We start from the raw sequence: 26081 nt of genomic DNA, 5'->3' as shown, positions 1-26081 counted from the left end.
CCTGATATGGTAGCCAAGGTTTTCCATCTAAAAGTCAAGGAATTTATTCATGATATGACTGAGAAACATGTTTTTGGAAAGGTAATTTGTTGGGTGTATACAATTGAACAGCAAAAAAGAGGACTCCCTCATCTACATGGTGTGTTTACACTTTGCAGCCAAGATAAGTTGTATACAGCTTCTGATATTGATAATGCCGTATCTGCAGAACTACCCCATCCGAAGAACGGCTTTGTACCATATTATTTAAAAAAATAACATTCATGGACCATGTGGCGTTCTTAATCCAAGGTCAGTCTGCATGGTATACGGTAAGTGCTCTAAAAAATTCCCCAAATCATTTAAAGATGCTACTGATAATAATTCCGCAGGCTACCCAGAGTACAGGATACGTGATAATTTTTCTGAAAATCACGTTGTTCGGGATATACGTATCGACAATCGATTTGTTGTTCCATATAATGCATTCCTTAGCAAAAAATATGATGCTCATATTAATGTTGAAATTTGTTCCTCTTTGGATAGTATTTATTTATTTATACTGGGTTTTTAGAGATTTTCTCACTTATCTATACATGATCAATCTCACTCAATTTTACTTCTGGCTTTACATTTACCCGACAGCCAATCTGTTTATTTTGTAGAGGGGCGGGAGGAACAGGCTCTTAGGGAAGCATCTACAAGGAACACCTCTTTAACAGCGTGGTTCCAATTAAATCTTAAAGATATTGAGGGACGCTCTATTCTGTATCAAGATGTACCAAATAACTATGTCTTTTCAGCTGGTAAAAAGTGGACGAGGCGACAGCGGGGAGGCGGCAACATCATTGATGACATACGAGAATGGACGCAGTGCATGACGGAGGCTTCATTGTATTTGATGCCTAAAATTCTTAGACATCTATTTGTTTTAATTTTAATACAATGTATCCCTTCGATCTTCGGCTGAAGATTTTTTTCATCGTGGTGTTGCTGAAGAAACAGCTATTAATTAATCTTTGTCTCTTAAACATACAGGATATTCTTATGAAGGAGAATTCATCTTGCAGAATGCAGGGCTTACCTGAACCCGATGAAAGTTGCAGTTTTGGACAAGTATCTGATTTTAATGTAATTTCTGAAAACACTTTAGGTGAATTGATGGCTGCCAAACTCAATGACGTACAACTTCAAGCATATAATTCTATTTTGAATAAGTTTTTTCACATGAAAATGATGACAATGAATGTTTCTTCATTGATGGCCCAGGCGAAACAGGGAAAACATACCTTTACTAAACTTTAATTCACACTCTAAGACGAAAAGGTAAAAGAGTTTTATCATACTGCTTTTAATTTACCCATCAATTTACAGGACAATACAACATGTAAGGTCACATCAAAGAATCGGAAAATTATAACGGAAGCAGATATTATAATATGGGATGAAGCACCAGGTGTAGCTTTAGAAGTTATTGAGCGTACTATACGTGATATCATAGGAAGTGATTCTGTCTTTGGTAACAAAGTTATTGTTTTGGGCGGAGACTTTCGTCAGATCCTTCCAGTGTGTCGACGTACTTCACGAGGACAATTAATTGCCGCTTGCATAAAAAGCAGCATACTTTGGTACCATTTGAAACTTTTCAATTAAAAACAAATGTCAGAGCTTTAGAAAGTGAAAATATATTTTCTAAATAGCTTTTGGACTTGAAAGATGGCAAACTTCCTTTTGTAGAAGGAACATTAGAATCATCTGTGCTTATTCCCAATGTAAATATTTGTCAAGATATTATTCACTATATATACAGTGAGACACATACAACTCCTGATGCCTTAGTGATGAGTCAACGTACCATATTGTGCCCTAAAAATAGTCATGTTTATGCTATCAATGAGGATGTACTTCAACGGAAAGCGCCCCTGAGGTGATATCTCACAAAAGCGGTGCTATAAAAATTTCAGCTGTAACTTAATTCAAGCCAAAATCATTACGGGGAACAGAAAAGGTACAGTACATTTCATTCCTAGAATTTAAAACACTTTGTCGGATGTTACAATTAGTCAAATTAGCTTATGCAATGACCATCAATAAATTTCAAGGACAAACTTTTTAACGGGGTGGACTGTTACTTCCTGAACCAGTATTTTCTCATGGACAGTTTGAGCGCAGTCATCGTTATTTATACAAATTCTGACTGATTGGTATACGGATAATATTGTTTATAAAGAGATTTTTTCCTAATGAAAGTGTATAATATTATGTTGTAGATTGTAAAAAATAAAAGTATAAAAAATTGTACTTGCTTAAAAAGTTTTGTTTTTTGACTCAATTTATCCCACCTGTAAGGTTTTCCAGCCTAAGAATTAAGAGAGTTTTGGTGTATTTACTTTGACAATCGTTAGGTAAGAGCGTAATATTATTTCACCCAAATATGTAGATTTTTAGGTCATATCCCAATAAAATAATTCTTTATATATTTAAAAAAAATGTAATTACTTTGACAGTCTTTTGGTAAGAGTATATTATTTTACCAAAGTTATATGTAATATTGTAATATGTTGATATTTTTTTTTTATTTTCAAATTACATATAAATATTTTGCAATTTAAGTTTCGATTTAAAAATTAAATCATTTCGGTGGTATGGAAGAGGAAACATTTTTCTCATTGACGAGATTTATTTTGGGGTGAGGGGTGTTTAATGGTTCAGAATGTCTTTCTATTATATATCTACCCATTGATCTAATATCTACCTATTAAATGTAACTGTTAGTATCACTCAAACTGGGCGAAGCCCAACGAAGTGCCGCCCGCAGGGCCTAGCAGCAAAAACCCGCGGGGCGGGTTTTTAACTGCTAGTTCTTATAAATGTAGAACAATCTGTTTACATGAAGAAGTAGGAAAGTTCGACCGGTGAGCTGTGGCACAATGAAAATCGCAAAGTTTTTCCTATCTGGAATTATTAGAAAACTATTTTTAGCTTGTTTTGCAAATGTTTTTTACACCATGAGTTTTTCATATGGTCCATAAGAATATCAGAAAATAAAGCAACACCTTAAAAAATATTAAAAATACTAATTTCGGTTGGCTGTGCGTGCTGCGTAACTCTGATTCAATGAACTCAAAGCCGCTTAGAATTTAAGGTCATTTCCAAAAATTTAACTGATTGTATGAAAAATTCATAACGCAATAAATAAAGTACCCACTTTTGTAATAAATCATTAAAAAAATTCGACACTTTGAAAATTGGAACTATTTCGTCAAGAATTTGGACTATCCCGTGATTTCACACGGGTCTGCGCTATTTTTAGTGTTCTATATCATGCGATATCGGATAATAAAACTTATTATTCATTAAATATTTTGCCTTTAATAGAGATCAAGCAAATTTAATAAAGATCAAAAAAATCTTACACTTACACCTCAAATTGACTAGATAAAATGTTAAAAAAATGCTTATGTTTTTTAATATCAGAATACAAAATTAGTAGAAGAATCTTAATAATAAATCACATTTTTTTCACTATTTAAAAACAATCATCCCATAAAATTCTAAAAGTCCAATACCCACATTATTTTAAAAACTGGATCATTTTTCAAAAGACAAAAATTACTCAAAAGCCTTTTTCACCGTGAAATCTGATGCCCCGTTAAATTGTTAACATAATATTGTAGCATGATATTTTTAACGAAATTTCATTATATAATTTTTTTTTTAAATATGAACTAAATTGCCCGTCAAAACGGACATCAATTATTATTAAAATATTCCGAGTCTCCCCCGACAGATTAGAAATCATGAATAATTTCTATGGTAGGTATATTATTCTCTGCTTGTATTTTGGTTTCCAAAAAATAACCAAATTTGTTAATTTTTTAATAAAAAAATTACAGCTTTGCGTTTAATGAAATGTATATTTTAGTGTAGGCAAATTTAAATTGTGAAACTAATCTGTTATATAACAGTTAAGACAAATAAATTCCTTTAAAACACCGATACATTTTTATGAAAGCAAATTTTTTTATCACTCCACAAAGGCATATAAGAAGAATTTTCTTCTTTGAGGATTCTCATAGGATCCTTTTAGGAAAATAAATGAGTGAACTTGGGTTTTATAAATACACATGTTATAGGAGGAAGGAAACTCAAGACGGACTCGTAGAAACGACCCGTTCTCATGTGATCAAAATGTCAATTTTGAACAAATGTTGGACGCGCGTTTGGCGTGTTTCTCAACTATCCATCGATGACAAAGAGATCATTATAATAAGAACAAGAGCAGCGTTACCTGACGCACGTACTTTAAGGATTGCAATACATTTGAATAAATGGGAGAGTGTATCAAAACTTTGTTTCCAACAGCATTTTGCTGACTTCTGTATTTACTTTATGAAGGTTTGTCATTCCCGCGATGTTATGTGGTTTAATTCTAAGATCAGATCTCTGAGCATTTGTTGATATTAAGAACCAAAATTATAAAAATCGCCCATTAAAAATAGTTGATAAACTCTTTAGACGACTCTTGTAAAGTTCTTCGATTACTTCATCGTTTTGAGTATTAGTTATCGTTCTAGTTGACATCGGGTCGGCACTTGCAAGTGACTTACTTCCACTAACTTCAACTAACTTTGACTAGCTTTGGACTTGCGATTATATAGTTTATTTGGTTGCTTTGACCAGACCCGCCGTATTAAAGCTTTTAAACTAAGTAGGAGTTGGTGTCGAACGTTTGGCTTGTGAATAAATATTTGAGCACAATAAATATTTAAGGTACAATGTTTTTTTCAATATATTTACTGAGTGCTAAAGTTGAAAGATGTAATAGATGAAAATAGTACAAATATAACGGCAAATACAAGTAAAAATTTACATTATTTTAGGTTACGTTCAGGACACATTTATTTTAAATAGTTAAAAATCAATTAATTAAGTAATTATTATTTATTTATTTATATACATAATTTGTACATTTATTTATAACAATTGCAAGTAATATAGCCATAATTATAATTACATGCTTGTGAAATGAGTGAGAAAAACAATATTATTAGTATTCAGCACCTATGAGAGTGACCATTTTAATAATAATCATTGAAATATAAGGAAAATTTACCATCAGCTCTCACTAAAAAATTCTCGGAAAAAAAATTATCAATTTTTCAAGGGAGCTAAAAACACACATTGTTTAACATTTTAGATGATTTGTCGAAAACAGGCATAACCCATAATATGTATTCTAAAAATCATTAACGTATACGTATACGTTAAAACTGTACATACATTTTTTCCGATTCAAAGCTCAAAACTCTCGAACGGTGTCTTCTGACGTCATGAAATAAACACATCTTCTTGATCTTCGTTCAGTATGTAATTGTAACAAAAATTAATTGTTCAATTTTTATTATTTTTCGGAATAACTTATTGAGTAAAACCTCAAATTATAATATTTAAATATTGAAGACAATATTAGTGATTCTTAAACGCAAATCTGAAACAGAAAAATCAGAAAAGGAAACGGTCACATCTGGGACACGAACCCAGGACCCTTGTCTTTCCGGGACAATGCTCTACCAACTGCGCTAATGGGACCCTATCCTCATCGGTCACTTTTAACTGTATCATACTTCGAATAAGAACTACCAACGTTGTCTTCATTTTTTCACCGCACATTTTTATTGGCAACTATCTTTATGTATGATCGCAAGATTCAACCCGAACTAAATGCAATCCTAGACAGCGTCTTATAGATAAACTTATCTTATTGTTTTTATTTTTAATGTGCGACATCTATTGACTTTTTCTGCAAGTCTAGAAATGAATTATTCCAGATGTCCAGATGTCCAGAGGTCCAGATGTGACCGTTTCCTTTTCTGATTTTTCTGTTTCAGATTTGCGTTTAAGAATCACTAATATTGTCTTCAATGTTCAATTTTTAAATTGAAAACTGTTTCCATTCCATTATCATTCATTCGTTTTTACATTAATTATTTATTTAGTTATTAAAAGATAATAATAAATTTATAATAATATACTATTCCCAGTGAGTTTAAAAAAATTCATTTCGGGAAAGACAACACTAGATTAAAGACAAGACTACATTAAAATAAATAAATGCAGACGTAATTTTGGAGTTCCAAAGAAAGAATATGGCAGTCATTATTAAAACTGCTGAGGAAATAGCTTTTGCCAATCTTTTTTTGTTCGTTGCCGGAAGTTTTAGGTTACTGGGTAATGCGTTGTATTACTTATGTGCAATGTATTGTAAGAGTTAATTCCATATTTAGTCGTGTAAGTAGATGATTATAAGTGTCTTTGATTTTGCGATCTGGTTTTATTTATTTATTTATTTATTTATTTATTTATTTATTTATTTACGGACAAATAGTCCATTAACAACATATTAATTACACGAATAAGTTTTATAAACAGAGATGACAGTGAAAGGAGAGCATATATAAATGAGGAGCGAAGACAATAACAATGACAATAATAATATAAAAGTAAGAATGGGAGATAATAATAAGTCAAAGCATGAAGATGGTTCAAAGGGCATTAGAAATTAGACATTGCGTATTGACTGTCGAAAGTCATTTAGGCATATACCACAAAATTCAATGCTTTGACTTGACAGTGAGTTGACAAGTCTCGACATTCTGGACAAAGGAGAATGGTATCCATAATTGGTAGAATGTTGATTGACGAACAGCAATTCATTATTTCGGAGTCTACGGGAAGGGATGTTGAATTGGATAAGTTGCAACAAAGCAGGTGAGTCTGTAATACCATTGATAATCTTGAATATGCAAATCAGATCAGTGTCCCTTCTACGTTTCTCCAAAGAAGAAATGTTTAAAGTTTGTTCAACTTCATCATATGAGTACTCTCCTCTTTCAAGACCCAACCTCCAAGCGATTCCTCGTAGGAAGCGATGTTGTACGGATTCTATGTGACAGATGTGGACAGCATAGAAAGGAGACCAAATAACACTAGCGTATTCAAGGTGAGGGCGAACTAACGAGCAGTAAAGAGTTTTAAGGGTACTTATATGTTTAAAGTCAGAGGTTATTCTATGAACGAAGCCAAGTAGTTTAAGTGATTTGTTAACAATGTTGTTAATGTGCTCACGGAAAGAAAGTTTGCAGTCTAGAGTGACCCCAAGATCCTTGATAGATGTTACAGTAGATAAACAAACATTGTTTAATTTATAATCAAACTGAATTGGTTTTTTGGTTCTATAAAAGGACAAAATTTTACATTTATCAACATTGAGTTCCATGCAGTTTATTTTGCACCAATTATTAAACGAGTCAATATCACGTTGAAAATGTAAGCAGTCAAGGTAGGATTTAATTATCTGAAGAATCTTATTATCATCCGCAAAAAGCCAGAAGCGTGTATGAGAAAAAACTTTGGTGATATCGTTAATAAAAAGGTTGAAGAGAAGTGGGGCCAAATGAGCTCCTTGGGGAACGCCGGACGTTACGTCAATGTTAAAGGATTCAAAGTTGTTTATTTTAACCCTTTGTTTTCTATCGCTCAAGTAAGAGCGAAAGAATGATAACAACGGGTTTCTAATGCCTATAGCATAAAGTTTGGCCATGAGAATTTTGTTTTGTGCTGGTGTATGTCGAAATTAAAGACTTTTTTAGTGTTGGTGTGTGAAGAGTGTTGAATTATTTGTAGAATGGCAGTTGTGATGTTATACTTTGGCAGGACTGTAAAATGAAGAATTTGTGTCTATGAGTGTATATCTTTGACATGTGAATCCCATGGTAGATTATATTTTATATATATTCCGTACGGCTCTATTGTATTTCGGAACCTTTTGAACTTGATAACACAGGTGGGACTGGATCATAGCATAATATGTGGCACGCAGTAGAGAAGTGGGGATCACACCTTGGAGTCGATAGAGTACACCGGTTATCGGGGAAATTTTGGATTTTACATTCTCAACATGGGAGTTCCACATGGAACATTTTTCATGGTTGACACATTTATACAAATATTTATTCCATGTTAATACGTAGAATATTTAATTTGTCCGACATTCACAAAAAATTAAGAGACGAATATGTTGTTTTTTAATCTTTGAAGTTTTCTATTTATGTTAAATAAATTTGAGAAGAATGGCTGCGCGACCCTTTTCGCTCAAAAATTAAACTTCGATTAAAGGTTGAAATACTCAACCAAACCAAGTTAACATTTTATTATTCAAAGGGTATAGTAAATATCAAGTACACCTTTATTTTAAATAATGATGTACAGGCCATTAAATAATTTAATTTGGCAGGATTTTAGGAGCAACTTTGGGGCAATTTTTTTGCAAGTTCCTGCCTTTTTTCTGTATTGCGTATTAAATCAAAGTAAATTTATTATATCATCTCCACAATACACATTTATAAGCTCCGACCATCTCATACCCATCCCTTACCCAATTGTTTCCTGACTGGTTTTCAGACCGAAGTGCGTTTTCCAATAATATTTCAGGTGCCAAAATCCACTTTAGTACTTTCATTTAGTGTTACAGTCTTCCATCGACATATGTATACTTATATATGTATACGATGGTGTCTTGTAATCTAAGACCACATTCAAATATCGAGGAAAATTTACATCGAAATTACACACCCAAAATGTGTTCCAATATCAAAAACTGTAAAAGATATACACATTTTCAGTAGAAAATAAGCTTGTCGAACGAAATCATCTAAAATATTTTTTAACGCTGCATTAACTATCTTCAATTTTGGTACTCAATTAACCAGGTGTTCAGAATGAAGATGCTTACCAACTGCGTGGCGTTCCAGATCGGGAGAGGCTGGTTACAGACCTGTGACCTCTCCAACTGGTATCTCGACCCATCGCCTTGCGCCGAAGCGGGAGAGTTATATTATAACTCAATGTTTTACGGGAAAAAAAGTGGGTCATGACAAAAACGGTATTGTAAATTTATTTGCAGATTTCTTCAAGAGTGTATATGTTGAAGACAATTTTTTTATTTTTTTTTATTTATTGATTTTATTTTAGTAATTTGTACATTTAAGTTTACAAATGACTAATTGATTGTTACATATAAATATACTATGATTTTTTTTTCTTACTTGATGTGGCTCCTGCACAACATCTTGAATTTTTCAATTGGGGCAGATTTAAGGTTTTCCGGCAGCGCGTTATAGTATTTCATCCCTTTATATAATATACTATTCTGGGTATTCACTTTATCCTTCTTTGGTAGCCTGATTTCATTGCACGTCCTAGTTTTATGTTTGTGTATGTCCTTGTTGTATACAATTTTATTCGAAAAATATTTGGGTAGCAGGTTGTTTACTATTTTGTGTAAAAATATCATCGTGTTCAAGGTCAACATATGTTTCGCCGTTAGCCAATTTAGTTCGTTCAACATTTTATTTACTTTTGAATATCTATTTCGTCTGAGTATTGTTCTCATTGCCCTATTTTGGAGAATTTGAAATTTATTTTGCTCTCGGTCGTTACACAGGAAAAGGATAGTTGAGCTAGTTGATAGTTGAGTTGAATGACAACATATTATCTGATAAACCCCAATTTACCGAAAGCTCACTCAACTTGCATAACATCCATGTGGTAGTAGATGATGTTGTGACTTTTATCAAACAGCTGGATATCAGGTGGAATTCGGGGCCAGATATGATTCCCTCAATATTACTTAAAAATTGTATTCATGTTCTAGCTCTTCCTATTACTATAATTTTCAATTTATCCTTATCTACAGGTTGTTTTCCTGAAATTTGGAAAAGTAGCTTTATAACACCTATTTTTAAAAAAGGAGATAAATGTCAAATTGAAAATTATAGACCCATATGTATTATGTCATCGCTTCCTAAACTTTTAGAAAAGATTATATAAAGTAAAATCATGCATCAAATTAAACCAATTATATCAACATTTCAACATGGTTTTATGCCAGACAGATCTACGTCATCTAACTTATTGCTTTACGAAAATTTTATTTCTAGTGCATTGTCCCAGGGTCTTCAAGATGATACAATTTATACTGACTTTAGCAAAGCCTTTGATACTGTTTCTCATCGCATTTTAATGGAAAAATTAGAACATTTGGGAATAAGCGGCAACTTTCTCGAATGGCTTAGAAGTTACTTATCATACAGAAAATTATCTGTAAAAATTACCTCCACAACTTTTTACACTTTTTTTGCCTTAAGTGGGGTCCCCTAAGGTTCCCACCTAGGACCTATTCTTTTCCTACTATTTATTAATGACATTTCACTAATTTTCGATAATATTCACTTTCTTCTATTCGCCGACGATCTTAAGATGTTTAAATCGATCGGTAATTCTTCTGATTGTTTAACTCTACAAATGAACTTTAATAAACTTTATGAATGGTGCATCGTAAACAAATTACATCTTAATATCAACAAATGCCAAACGATCAGTTTCCATAGATCTAAAACCCCTTTATTATTCGACTACTCCATTAACAATTCCAATCTAAATAGAGTTTTTGAATTCAATGACCTTGGAGTTATCTTTGACTCCAAATTACGCTTCTTGAATCACATTAATAGCATTACCAGTAAGGGATTACAAATGCTTGGATTTATTCTCAGAATCGCTAAAGACTTTAATAACATAAAAACTATAAAATTACTATACACGTCTCTGTTTAGAAGTCAGGTTGAATACAATGCAACCATTTGGTGTCTTCATTTCAACTCTCATTGTTTACAAATTGAAAAAATTCAACATAAATTTTTACGTTTTATTAATTTCAAAATTGGTATTCCTATTATTGAAATCAATTATGTCAATTTACGCAGTAAACTTAACTTATCGAAATTATCTGAAAGGCAAAAAATATTTGATCTCCTTTTATTATATAAAATTGTTCATTCAAGGTTAGACTGCCCTGACACTATAAACTTGCTATCTTTACATATACCTCCAAAATATACTAGACGGAATATTTTATTCTACAACAATAACTTCGCTACGAATTCTGTATTAGAAAGAACACATAGGTTGGGCAATGAACTAAGTGATGTCGCTGATATATTTAATTTAAACTTCAAAACATTTAAAGCCAAATTAGTCCACCATTTTTTAAATGTAAATAATTTATGAGAAATCATTATATTTTGTTTCGATTTTCTATTGTTTGTTTTATACTGTTGTTAAAAATTAAATTTGTAATTTTTATGTACTTAAAAGCCCAATAGGGCGTCAATAAATAAATAAATAAATTAATACGTCCGTCACTCCTGGACACACTCATCAGTGTACCCACACTACATATCCTTTTTTTCAGAACTTTTCCTTCTTTTCCTTAAGAAACACCCTCCATACAGCATCCCCAAAGATAAAGATAGTCAGGCGTCTCATCCAAAGAATCGCTGTGAAAACTTTATTAGACCAGCCCACTAAATATAGAAGTTATTAATCGCAGAGCTATGTATAATTGTATAGTTAAAAAAACAATATTAATTTACGACTTATAAACAATTTCGGTCGTAATTAGGGATTAAGGCAAGTTTTGAAGGTCACTGTAAATTTTCTTACTTTACCCATGGGGTAGCATGGTACAGGGGGTAACATTGCACCACTTGAATAAAATAAGATATTATATTTTATCAATATTTTATCATTTTCGTGTGAACACCGAATAATAGTCCCGCCCCGAGCCTTTGGAACTATGGCATTTCCATTTGGGTTATGTTGTTAGTGAGAAGTGCAAGGAGATGGAAAAGGAGCGTTTAGAAGTAGGTACCTAAGAAATTTTGGACGGTCTCCGTGGTCGAGGGGTAAGGTTCTCGACTAGCAAGCTGGAGGTTGCAGATTCAATTCTTAAGGTGAATAAGTAAATTTTATTTGATTAATTATATTTGCGGCACGTTCCAGAGAGGAAGGTACTCTCAGCATCACCCTTGTGTAAGACCACAATTCGGAATTAAAACGTTCTTTGAAATGGCTATGGTCATGTTAAGTCAGTTAGGAATTTCCCCACCTTCCTCTTTCCCATCTTCTTTGCCTCCCCACAACATTCACTCTCACAACACACCCCAATTGGGGATGCCGTAGTCTCACTGGCTCCAGACGTTTGGGAGCAGTTGAGACTCTTGTACGGTTTCACATAAAAATAAATAAAAAACCTTGGCTATTCAGTTCTTGGCTTTCTGTTCATCACCATCTTTTGTCCCAGCGTCCCAACCTTCTTTTCCTATCCGAAACTCAGATAGCCGAGCCGCCAGACTCCTCCTATCTGGACTGCCCGGGCTTTACCCTCGCAAGCAAGTTCCGTCTCAAAGGAGGAGTCTGCCTCTACAGTCGAGCTGACGTCAACTGTGTACGACTATTGAGTCTGGAAAACTCCAGATTCGACGTAATGTGGGTGCGCGTCAATTTTGCCAGTACGGCAAGATTCTACGCATGTCTATACCGCTCACCGAACCATAGCGAATCAGACACTTCCGAGCTCTTCAAACATTTGAGAGATACTATTGATGATCTCTTGCCCCGCTACCCTTCGGCCGAGTTTATTGTTCTGGGGGACTTCAATGTTCATAACGAACCATGGTTGAAGTTCTCAGGCCCAACGGACTCGGCTGGCCGACAGACGGAATCCTTTGCCATTTGCTACGGATTAGAGCAACTGGTTCAGGAGCCTACAAGGGTTCCTGATGTCCAGACTCATCGTTCCAATCTGTTAGACCTATTCTTAACTACTGTGCCACACGGTTATAAGATTGACGTCACAGCGCCTCTGGGATCATCTGACCACTGCTTAGTGATGACATCAATCCCCGTTAGCCTCAGACCAACCAATGAGAGGCTAAGGAGAAAAGTGTGGCACTATAGGTCAGCAGATTGGTTCGGTATGCGGGCCCATTTCAACGCTTTTCCGTGGTCAGCTGTTTGTTTTCGGACTTCGGACCCTTCAAGATGTGCCCAGGAGATTGGTGAAGTCATCAAATCGGCGATGGATGGCTTCATACAATCGACTACTAAAGAAACTGGTGTGGGCTCAAAGCCGTGGTTCAGTCGACAATGCTCCGAAGCAGTTCGACGAAAAAACGCGGCTTACCGAGCCTACAACACATCTCGAACGCCCGAAAGCAGATCAGCATACAACAAATCGGCAAAGGAATGCAAGAGAATCATTAATAGGTCAAAATTCGAACACGACCTGCAGATCAGCAAAAAGCTGGCTGCCTGCCCGCATGGCAGCAGAGCATTCTTTTCCCTTGCGGGCTCAATAGGTCGGAATTTTTGCAAACCCAGTTTGCCACCTCTTACCAGACCTGACGGCTCACTAGCAAACACCGCCACCGAAAAGGCTAACTTATTAGTGAAAATGTTTGCGGAAAACTCGACCCTCGATGATCTCGATAGTATTTCCTCCTGGGGTAAAAATAATCTCGTCGAATTTAATGTTTCAAAGACCCAATCCTGTCTGATTACGTCTAAAAGGGATCTAAATGATAGTCTAGTCTCCTTCAACGGAAGCAATCTTCCGAACAGGCCTTCCATTGACATGCTTGGTGTAATTATAAGTGACCAGCTCAGGTATGGGGGTTCCATCGAAGCCAGAGTAAAGCTGGCCTCTCAAAAGCTGGGCGTACTGTACAGGGCCCGCAGATAATTTAATAGTACACAACTGCTGACCCTGTACAAATCACAAGTGCGCCCTACTGTCGAATTTGGCAGCCATCTCTGGTCCGAAGCCCCTAAATACCTGGAAAAACCCTTGACTCTGTGCAAAAACGGGCGGTCCATTTGATAGATTCCCCAATCTTAACAAACGGACTGCAATCTTTAGAGCACAGGCGTCGGGTAGGTATGCTGTCTTTATTCTATCGGTATTACAATGGAAGATGCTCTGAGGAACTAGCGTCATTGATCCCTTCCGCACCGGTGCGTAGTCGGGATACACGCCAAACGCGCGCCCAACATTTTTACACGGTTGACATTTGTCACATGAGAACGGGTCGCTTCTACGATTCGTTCTTGAGTTCAACAGCTCGGCTGTGGAACGAACTGCCGGCCTCTGTGTTTCCTCCCTCCTACAACATGGGACTCTTCAAGACCCATGTTCACTCCTTCCTCTCCACAAAAAGACCCTCCACACAGCATCCCCAAAGATGACATAGGCCCTGAGGGAAATTATTTTCTTCAGGGCCTCCTGTGTGGAGTTAATATAAATAAAAAAAATTCAGATCCGATCACCGTACACAACTAAAGTCCTTTTCAAAGTAGTTATTGTTTCGATTCTATAATGTAATATCTACTACTCAAGTAATGGGTACCAATTTTTTGTGCGAATTATCTGTTCCTAGAGAAATCATCACATTTTTAATAGGTAATGTGACGGGTCATGTTGTAAAAGTTCTATTAATGAAATTTGTCAATGCAATTACCTGCCACTACACGCAGTTACGAAAAGGTACGAGATACCAACTTACTAAATATTTTTTTTTAAATGTTTTAATTTTACCCCCCCGGGCAAAGTGAGGTTTTCTTACGTTATCTTTTAATCGTAATCTAATTAGCGCACAAAGAAAATTAGTCTCCTAATGATTGTGAATTTTTAATCAAGTATCTATTTGTGAACAAACCGATTAGTAAAAAAATAATTTCCATCTAGATTGTTGGATAAACAATTTGTTCTTCGGTAATATCTTGATAATATGAAAATGATATAAAAATGAAGACGTCAAAACATAAAAACAGACGCATGCCGTGATGAGACGCATGTGTAATTTTGTTTTCCTTTTTTAAGGTTTATTCATCGTTTGGTGTTAAGGTGATTTTTTTATTTCAAAGGCTGGAATATGTACCGCCGCCCGTGAATAATCAACCCAACACCTCTGTTAAAGGTCACTCCAAGGGGTTCGCTTCGTTTGGTGACTTAGCAATCAGGTGTGCCCTCTACACGGAATCCTTACAGGAGACAAAGGCCCTGGATAAAATTATTTTCTCCACGGCATTCTGTTTGGAGCGTTTGTAAAAATGAAATTATTTTTCAACGCTGATTAAACAGTTATTCAGATGGGCGGTGACTCTTCAGTACCTACGCATAATGTTACTCACTTAGCCAATTGCATTTCTATTTGGAAAGAGCCCAAAAGTAAACTTTTATAAAAGTATTTTAAAGCCTACCTGTGCCAATGCCGCAGCAGGAAAATGATCCCAGATCAGGCCCTGTATTGAGTCTCTATCTTTGTCCTCTTCTGCTCTCATACTGTTTCTCTGTCGTCTCAGCTCCCTCGCGGCTGTAACCGTGGAGAGACTCATGCCGTCTCCTATGAACATCACGACACTCCTGCAAGAGCAAAAGAGACAAAAATATATTTTAATAAATTATAAAAAAATTTGGTGAGACAATTGAAAACTTTGTATTTTAAGATTTCGTAAATAACCTTGACATTTAGCAATGTTTAATGCCGTGCCAAACTTTACATAAAACAATTTAGTACCTACCTAAATACTTGTGATTATCATGGAACAAATTTAACTACTGAACATTTGTAAATTCATTTTTAGTTAGTTTTATGTACATATTTTTAACATAATAATATTTATTTGAGCAATAAGCATTTTTTCATAATTGGCTTGGTTCACTTAACATGTTTATGTCAGATAAATTTGAGATAAGGTTATTCCATATAAATTTCAATGTGCTGGAAAAGTCCGTAAGAATTGCACTTCTTCAGATTGTTTAAAAGTACATATTCAAAAGATAGACTATTTCTTATAATTATTTTTTTCTGAGAAACCGCACAAGAATACCAAATGTCTGGAGCCAGTGAGACTATGGCATCCCCATCCGAGGTATTTTGTGAGGCTGAAGGTAGCGGTGAGAAAGGGAAGGAGATGGAGAAGAAGAAGGTGGGGAAGTACCAAGCTATTCAGATCTGGTCACCAAACACGGCCAAAGCCATTTCAAGCAACGTTTCAATTCAAGCAATGTGATTCGAGTGTTAAAACATTTAATTTTGTAAATATTATTACAACTAAACATTAGCTCTGTGAAAATCAAAACTGTATAAAAATCAGACAGCAAATTAAAAAAAAAATTGTTTGTAATCTTTATTTAAATATAGGTACGTATTTAAAAAAAATTCATACACCTATTTGAAAAATACAGTTAAATTAGTTTTAAAAGTAATCAAAATATACATGTTTAAAAATCATACAATTTTTTCACGCATATGGCACATATCCTTCGCAAAGTGCCAAGAGTTGTTCTTTAAGGCTTTTGGTAGGTTATTATAAAGTTTTGTAGATTATAAAAACACACTGCTTTGTGTGCACTTAAGTTTTGTTTTGGTAAGCCTAAAATAGTGGGAACTTTTTGAACATTTTCATGGAACAAAATATAAGTTTGCAGTTTAAGTATGTTATTTTTAAGCTTGTAGATAATTATTAACCTTTTATATGTTCATATCATATGTTGTTTAGCTGTAGTAATAATTACATTTTGTAATATAATCTTACCTTCAGTAAAATCATCCTCATCCCTCTATTTTAATAAACTGTAGTAAATTATTTTGTCCTCGTGTTCCGTCATGCCGATTTGCTTTTGACAGGCCGTGTGCTGACGAATAGTATGGTCAGAATTTGAACTGTACAGTTTGAATTCACACACGTCAACTATAATCACGGAGTGCCGTGAGCCGTACAATCGCATCCAAACGTTCGTCTTGTCAAAACCAATGTGTGTACTCTCGCCGGTTATTTATCGGAATAATCCCTTAAACGTATTTTATCGCAACTATCGCAATCCAATTCAACATAACGAGTGCTACCGTACAACGATCACCGTTCCAGTGCTGACAGATGATTCTCGAAATGCAGATTTCGTTCGCCACCCGGTAAGCTGACTGTGAATTAACCTTACAAATTGTGTTATCGCATTCGCCTGTCATAAGCCATAGGCTTTGTCCATGCTTTATCTGTTGTGGAATAGCCCTTCAAAATACGGCTATACCAACCCTTGTTCGTTCCTCAAACACCTCGCGTATGAATAATACAGTAGAAAAATAATTTAAGTGCAGAGATAGAATAGAACTGTATACAAGGAGCGTTGTCTTGAGATCCTACTTATTTCTATTTTATTTATTTATTAATCTTAAGTTAGCTCACATCTTCGTGTGTGCTAATAGTTTTATAAACATATAAACATGTACATTGTTTGGCAAACATAATCTTTCTTTAAATATTTCAATAAAGTCACAAAAAAAGAAACATTAATAATTGAGATAGACATATTTTCTTAATTCATTTTTGAACTTATTAATATTTTCTATCACAGCAATTTCCTTCGGGATTTTGTTATAGAGTTGAACGGCCTGGTACATCAGAGATTTTTGGGTGCTTGTTTTTTTTCTTGTTGGCAATCTAATTTGCTTAGAATTTCTCGTCCCGTGTCCGTGTATCTCGTTATTGTAATTTATTTTTCTTTTCAGTTCCTTAGACATCATCCCTAAGTTAATTTTATGTATAAAAATAAGTACATTCAAATACACAGTTTGCTTCACCGTCAAAATATTCAGCTCCTTTAACATGTCTCTTATCCGTGTGTATATGTTGCGCTTAAGTATTATTCGCATTGTTTTATTTTGCAGTATTTGCATTTTTTTCATTTTCTCTTTATTGCAGAGAAAAAGAATACTTGAACAGTAATTAAAGTGTAATTAAATTAAATTCTGTTGTTCAATTCTGCCGAAAGTACATCGGTCGAAATTCTTACAAGAAGTCAAAAGTCATTCCACTCGAACAACGAGTGGGTCGAATCAGGCGACACCGACTTGTCAAAATCTAGTCTATTCTATCCTAACCTAAGATCGTTTTCCGCGCGCTCTTCGAAGGACAAGCGTCGAATATTCTTATAAAGATTTTTAATGGCTCACATGGATGATTTACCGGCGATGTTGAATGCAAAACATAATGTAGAACAATTTGAAGTAGCTGCTTTCAGACCCACAAGAATCAGAAAATCGATTCCTTCACTAATTTGGCAGTAGAAAACTTCGTCAGGAATCTTAGGGTTAACAATGCCCCTCTTTCCGTTCTTCAGCTATAGATGTCAAAACTAAGTTTAGCACAAAAAAGACGAGTTAACTTTTTATTTTTCACATTTCATACTGTCACTAATATCACCATCAAAACGTCAAAAAACACCAGAAACAAAAGACAACATTCATAGGACTTCGATTTTTTCAATTTCAATTTTTCGGCTTTCAAGAATATGAATAAATGAAACATTCTGCAAATTTCTTTGACACGATCGGTAATTTTTTGTTCTTAGATGACGCATAACGAATAACTTTTTACAACATTTGTGGACAATTGAGCCCGTCCTTTTAAAAAAATCAACATTTTTACCAATTTAAAACAAAGCATATTGTTAATTGGTCTACTAAAGAAGTAAAAATCAACTCCGTAAAGCACAATTTCTTAGTCTGGCAAATACAACACGCACTAAAATTGTTAAAACAATGCTTTTGATCGTGAAAAGAAAACGTGATTATTTTATTTATTCCGTTTCAGATAAACATAAACAATTTATGTAACGTTGTTACTGTAATAAATAATACTTTAAATTTTTTTTTAAATTATACAATAACATTATTTTATTCCATTAATTGATGATGTGGGTTTCATTGGGCTCACACGCGTTTATATAAATTAAAAGAAAGAAATTGTTTTATAGTGATTTATTTTTGAGGTAGTATGCCGTGTTCGCACTACCTCTTTGATGTTGGACAAAGAAGACAGAAGCACGAGACGGCATAATACCCCAAAATAAACCAATATAATACTTTTTTGGTAGTGAAAACCTCAAATCATATCAAAAGAGATTCTTGCTTATTTAGTGGTGTATTTTAAGTTGCTTATTTAGTGGTGTATTTTAAGAATCGTGATTATTTTATGGGCTTCCTTTTTATTCACCCAACATTTTGGACAGCGTAACAATGTATATCATCAGAGCAGATGTGAAGAACACTGTAAGATGGAAACTATAACGCTGTTCAAAACGTTGGCTAAATAAGGAAGCGCAACACATCATAGTCACCCAAAATATTATACGCCATAACACTTTTGGCCGTGAAACTATAAATGATATCTAGTTTGAACCAGTTTGACACTATACAAAAATACATTCAAACGTGCGCCCATTAAAATAATTTTCATGCACTTTACTTTTGTTTATACTATGAACCAAAATAACCGTCGGAATTCTCGTTAAAGTCTATCAAAGACACGAGGTTTGCTTTAAAGTTAAACTGCCCTAAGTGCTTTCATTTCGCGTGGACTGTTGTCGGCCAAAAGCAATACAGATGGCGTTTTACGGACTAACGGAAGGCGTCTATATTATTTTCTCTTTGTAGTTCCGTTAAACGAGCGAGGATCGCTTTCACGTTAAATTGCCAGGGCAGTTGTTGTTACATAATAAGGTTGGAATAACAACCCTGATGTTTAGCAGTGGGCTAGGAACTGACACATCAAGGGTGGAAGTAGACAGGGTGCCGTAGAAATTATATTTCTAGGAGTGAGTATTTTAGGACTTTGATAAAAAAAATAATGCAAAAACTTTCCCGCCACTGACAAGACTCTATATTTGTTACCAGTAATATTGTAAAAATACGTTTACGTAACTTAATTTTTTTAATGTAAATCAAATTTTACAATGTATTATTAAGTTCTGCAAGTATATTAGTTTTTTTTAATTGCGACAGTTGTTTCGGTGTTCAAAGCCATTCTTAAACTAAACAAGTCGTCATTGATGATATTTGCATATGGAAAGGTACAGAACTTCAACTAAATTCTATCTCGTCCCTCCGTCAACTTATTTCTAATTCGTTCCATAAAAATATTCAGTTCTCAGTATAAATAGGTACGTAGTAATTGTAGTTTAAATTTCTCACACCTATCCTATCCATTAGTAACAATAAATTCAATTTTAATATTTATTTATTTATTTATTAATCTTAAGTTAGCTCACATCTTCGTGTGTGCTAATAGTTTTATAAACATATAAACATGTACATTGTTTGGCAAACATAATCTTTCTTTAAATATTTCAATAAAGTCACAAAAAAAGAAACATTAATAATTGAGATAGACATATTTTCTTAATTCATTTTTGAACTTATTAATATTTTCTATCACAGCAATTTCCTTCGGGATTTTGTTATAGAGCTGAACGGCCTGGTACATCAGAGATTTTTGGCTGCTTGTTTTTTTTCTTGTTGGCAATCTAATTTGCTTAGAATTTCTCGTCCCGTGTCCGTGTATCTCGTTATTGTAATTTATTTTTCTTTTCAGTTCCTTAGACATCATCCCTAATTTAATTTTATGTATAAAAATAAGTACATTCAAATACACAGTTTGCTTCACCGTCAAAATATTCAGCTCCTTTAACATGTCTCTTATCCGTGTGTATATGTTGCGCTTAAGTATTATTCGCATTGCTTTATTTTGCAGTATTTGCATTTTTTTAATTTTCTCTTTATTGCAGAGAAAAAGAATACTTGAACAGTAATTAAAGTGTGGTGATATAATTGTATTGTATATTATCTGGCATGTTTCTTTATTTACTTTGTTTCTGATTCTACCAAGAAATGATATTTTTTTGCAATTTTTTTAATTGCATAGTCTGCATTTTTTGAGAAGTTCAATTTTGAGTCTATAATAACACCTAGATATTTAATTTCTTCCACTTTTTTTATGATTTCTCCATTTATAGAAACCTTTGGTTCCTCATGCGTATTTGTTCTGCCTATATGCATGTATTTTGTCTTATTTACATTTATTTTTAATTTATTTAGTTTGAGCCATTTTGACAATGTTTCTAAGTCACTATTTATCTTTTTGATTGCTTTCTCATAATTATCTTCTGCAATATAAATTAGTGCGTCGTCTGCAAACAGTCTTATTTTGCAATGTTTTAATATTTTTACCATATCATTTATGTAGAGTATAAACAATATCGGACCCAATACAGATCCTTGCGGTACACCCAGCTTATTTTCAATCGGATTTGATATATTGTTTCTTATCTTTGTTGTTTGTTGTCTGTTGCTTAAGTAGTTTTTAAACCATTCCAGTTCTTTCCCTTTTATTCCATATTTTTTAAAAAATTTTAATAACTCTTTTTCTATCTATTGTTTCAAAAGCTCTCTGAAAATCTAAAAACACCGCAACAATATGAAAGTTTTTATTTATATCTTCCTTCCAATTATCAATTACTAAATTTAACGCTGTTTCACATGAATTATTGTTCTTAAATCCAGATTGTTCGTCACAAAGGATGCTATTATTTTCCAAGTATTCTTCAAAGTGAGATTTAATTATGTATTCCATCACTTGCTCATATTTTGGTAACATATTTACAGGTCGAAAGTCTTCACATTTTTTTGTGTTCGAAATCTTTGGAATCGGTATCACCATAGACGTTTTCCATGATTCAGGAAACTTCCCTGTTTCTAACGATTCGTTAATTAAACTAAGAAACTCTTCTCCTATTACAGGTAATGCATGTCCTAATAATTATAGAAAACCTACCTTTACCGATATAGTTATTCATAGTACTTCAAACCATCCTATTTCACATAAACATTCTGCCTTCCATTCTATGGTCCACACACTTGTCACTATTGCGCTATCTAAGTTAATTTTAAAATTAAACTCTCTGTAATCAAATGTATCGCCATAAATAATGGATACGCCTATACCTTAATTGATAGAATCCTTGTAAAAAACAAAGACTCTAGACAATAAAAACCACGGTTGGCGTAGAATTTTGTTCATTAATAAGTTTTCATCTTCATGTGTTTTAAAATTTCCAATAGAAATTAAAGCCGCTTTTTATACCAATAATAACCTAAGTAATCTTTTAATTAATTCAAAGGATACAGAATATAATTTAAGCCATTCTGGTATCTTTAAACATAAATGAAATGATTAATTTTATTAAAATTTTGTTCAAATTTATTTTTTATAAAAATGAAATGAAGTTCCTCGAATTAATAACAAAACTATCAATAAGTAATATGATAAATTTTTAAAGGAGACTTTGATTAAATAATATGATTGTTAAAACTTTGTTGCCGTTCTTGCAACTCACAAGCAAGTGCAAATCAATACATATTTTTGGAATAAATTCCGTATTTCTTTCAATCCCGAAAACTCGAAAACTTGAAAATATCGCAAACTTACAGGATCATATTATATTAAAGAAATCCAATGGAAATGCGCGATTGTGGCAGAGCGGGAATGCAGGATTGCGGGAATGCGGGATTGCGAGATTGCGGGAATTCGGGATTGCGGGAATGCGGGATTTCAGGAATATGGGATTGCGGGATTGCGGGAGTGCGTGATTGCGGGATTGCGGGAATGCGGGATTTCTGGAATGTGGGATTGCGGGGTAGTATACCCTAGTAATGATACTGTAACAAAGTAGGGTGTTATTGTTAAGCTTGCATTAGAGGAGGCCTATAAACCTAGTTTAATTTTATTTTTAGTTTTCTAGATTCTTATTTGCCATAAAGTGGGAATCATTTAAATTTACAGAATTTAACTCCATTTGTTATTTATATAAATAGAACGGCGTTATTTGTGGCTCATAAATTTCACCTCCGTGAACAAAATCATAATAATATATTATATCCTCGTTACTGACATAATATTTTTACACGAGAGTTATTACATTTAAAATAATTGGCGGGAACCATGCGGGAACAATTACAAAAATATTGCGGGTGCCAAGGGATTTATGGTCGGGCGTTTAATCGTTTAAATTTAAGTGTTAATTCCGGCATGCGCATATAATGCTTTTTTTTTAATTTCACATAAACTAAAATTTTTCACATATCTAGTATTTTTGCAGTTATCCTTATGCAGATACATTTCAGAGTACAGAGAATCCCACCATTTAGAATTAAAACGTCGCTTGATTTAGACCGCAATGGCGTGCATTGCTCTATTGCTCTGTAACCACATGTAGGCAGTGTAAAGTCTTATTATTTTGTAACTTTGTGATTTGAATATTTGAAAATGGTCTTTATATTATTATTGTCTTAAATGGAGAAAAAATAGATATAAAAAGAAGAAAAATTGAAAAAATTAACAGACTAATGATAACTGGAGATGTTGCCTGAATCAAAACTATTTCAAACTGATCAACGTAAGCGACAGATAAATAAACATTTTCAAATAAACTCTAAGTAAATTGTTTTGCACAGAGAAATGAGTAAATTAACAAGTCTAAACGAAGTATCACATACTAACAAATATTATTTTTATTATTATTTGATAAGTCAAAATATTTTACCACTAAATGAAGATATAATATATCTTGTCGCCATTCCTACAAAAACATTAAATAATAAATCTAATAAGAAATAATTGTAGAGCACCTGATCGGCAATCAGAAAGCTGCGGGTTCAATTCCTGTCGACGGCATTTATTTTTTGTTGGAAGATTTTTCAATTCATATTTTTAGGCTAATAATTAATTCTTGAAAATAATAACCAAATAAATATCGTATTACACGGAAAAAAATTGTATAAACGAAGTATGTTAAAATATTTTTTTTGTATATATTCCTGTCTTCCTGGCTTTCAATTTTCTACTGAAAGTACAGCACGTATCAAGGAAAATGTCGGAATTTTTTGGAGATTTGATGAAATATATCACACTTTCACTACATCAGCATGGGCGTCCGTCCTACTAATGTGGAATATTATGTCTCTAACCTAGTTGCTGTTGCAGATATTTTAAAATTTATTAGTTCGTGTAAGTTGCAACAGTCGATTGTGTAAGGTCAAGACCTAAGAAACATACTACCTAGGAAAGATATCAAAAAAGTATTTTATGCTTTATGTCATTCCCGGTTTGAGTACGGAATTCTAGTATGGGGATCTGCTACAGCAAATAATGTTAACCACTTAGATATTGCCCAGGAGAGCATTATAAAAACCATTCTAAAATTATCCATCAGAACCCCCTCAAAAGATATTTTTAAGTATTTTGACATTCTAAATTTAACACAAATATATGCCAAGAATATTTTAATACATCATTTTAAAAACAGAAAATCTCCTAATGAAACTCAGATACATGATACAAGAGCCTCAAAAGGGATATACGAGATGTTCCAAAATTCAAGACAAGTTTTGGCCAAAGAAACCACATATATCTGGCAACCAAACTTTACAACATCCCTCATCCAAGTTTGAAAAAGATAGAAAATATAAATAAGCTTAAGGAAAAAATCAAAACATGGGTGAAAGAAATTAATGCAGACATACTAGAAAATGTATTAAAAACATCAAAGAAACTAAATAACAGAATATCAAAGAAATCTACCAGTCCACCTCAGCACAGGACTACCTAGTGAGGAGGACTAAGAACAAAAAGATGAAATATTATAGATTATCATTTATTGTAACTCTCATCAAACCTGTAATTAAATAGACACTAATAAAAAAAAAAAAGTGGGTGTGTCAAGCCTACGCAAGACAGAAGTGAAACTTCTTTTGTTAAACCGTATGAACCACAATCAATTACGTATTTCACTCGTATTACACTCACGACGCAGTATACTAACCAAGCAGCTGATGCTTGGCGTGGCGCAGTTCGCTGGTGTCTGAGAGAGAGGAAAGAAGAGAAGAGAGAGAACGTTCGTGAGCGGCTCCCCCACCTCAACAAGCGCATATGGTGAGAGAGGGACAGTGAACGGTGAGCGGTGGTGGGGGTACCCGCATTTTCGTGTCGATCCTGACTCGGTTTTACTCCGTCCATCGAAAATCCATTACGCGCCTAAAGAAGTTTCACTTCAAAAAGAGGTTAAGTTTAGTTTACTGGTTAGAGAGAGTTAAAACGTGGTGGTTCGACATCATAACAAATTTGTGTGCGGTCATTCCACAACTGAGGCAAAGCAGATTTTTTTTTTAAATCTTCACCTTCTGGTGAAAATTAAAAAGAAACAGCGTCCTTGAGGTGATTTTGCACAAAAACGGCGCTATACAAGTCATCCAATTATTATTCTAGATGTTTCACATAAGGTTAAAGTTTCCATATTGTTAGTCAGGAGTCAATAACATATCTGTCTCGGGTTCCATATTATATCCCGCTGCATTTTAATCGAGCTGTTTACTACACGTTTAGTTTCAAAGGGACGGTAAATGGCGCAAAACTTGAAGACTGAAAGAAGTTAAGAGGAAAAGAGAAGCCAAAATCAGATAGAAAGAGAGATGCTATCTCTTCAAAGAATATTCTGGATAAGGAACGGCACTACATAATAAAACAAACTGGCTAATTACTATTTTTTTCTTGATCACTTTTCTAAAGCCAAATTAAATCCGCCACAACCTCTGAGTTACCGGTTACATTCCGCAGGGCTTAAGTAGCATAAAGACTTAATTTAATTCCTCGTGGGGAAATGTATTTACACAAGAAAATAAATCTCATTTCGAGTCAAAGCCAAAGTTTTGTCGACTTTACTAGAACTTTGAGAGCTAATTATTATTTTTGGTATTATGTAACTGAGGAAAATTAGGAAAAACTAAGGTATCAATTTTGTAATTATTTTAACCCGTAATTTTATTACTCAGATGTTATCCTTAGGCTTGGTATTATATTTATAATATTACGATGAAAGTGGTATTAGGTCTTATTAAATATTATCATTTTGGGACGGGAGAAATTTGCAAAATATAAATGAGAGAGAGATATTTTTAGAGTAATAAAGTTTACGAAATTCAATTAATTTTAATTTTAAAATTGTGTTTCAATTAAAGGTTTTAAAAACTAATAAATAAATAAAAAATAGAATTATCTGAAATCAACTAAAAGTTTATATTCCATAGATATAAAGATAAATTTTACATCACTTAACCTATAATTACATTATTGTGAGTAAATTTACTGTACCTAATATTGGAGTTCAAATTTTGCGCTTTCCATTTCCAAATAAGTAGGGCGTGATTTTATAGCGAGTTTTAATCCGCTCAGAAAAGATGATTTTTTTTTGTATACCGGAAACATTTTGTCATTCTGTAAGATTGGTTCAGTTAAAACCAAATAAACGT

The 26081-nt window shown here is 33.7% G+C and overlaps 1 protein-coding gene across 1 annotated transcript in view; it reads right to left on the bottom strand.

Annotated features, from left to right (window-relative positions):
• The window catches only part of LOC149411790 (alkaline phosphatase, tissue-nonspecific isozyme-like), a 306816-nt gene that overhangs the window by 226639 nt on the left and 54096 nt on the right, over positions 1 to 26081 (bottom strand). The window contains exon 3 of the mRNA XM_089646240.1: positions 15142 to 15304. Within this exon, the coding sequence (XP_089502366.1) occupies positions 15142 to 15304 (163 nt within the window). The remainder of the gene's footprint in view (positions 1 to 15141; positions 15305 to 26081) is intronic.

Source organism: Hesperophylax consimilis, chromosome 24, assembly GCF_061612785.1.
Source record: "Hesperophylax consimilis isolate HC1 chromosome 24, BYU_Hcon_1.0, whole genome shotgun sequence".
Classification (NCBI taxonomy): domain Eukaryota; kingdom Metazoa; phylum Arthropoda; class Insecta; order Trichoptera; family Limnephilidae; genus Hesperophylax; species Hesperophylax consimilis.
The sequence above is the reverse complement of the archived record's forward strand: the minus strand, read 5'-3'. Positions and strand labels throughout refer to the sequence as shown.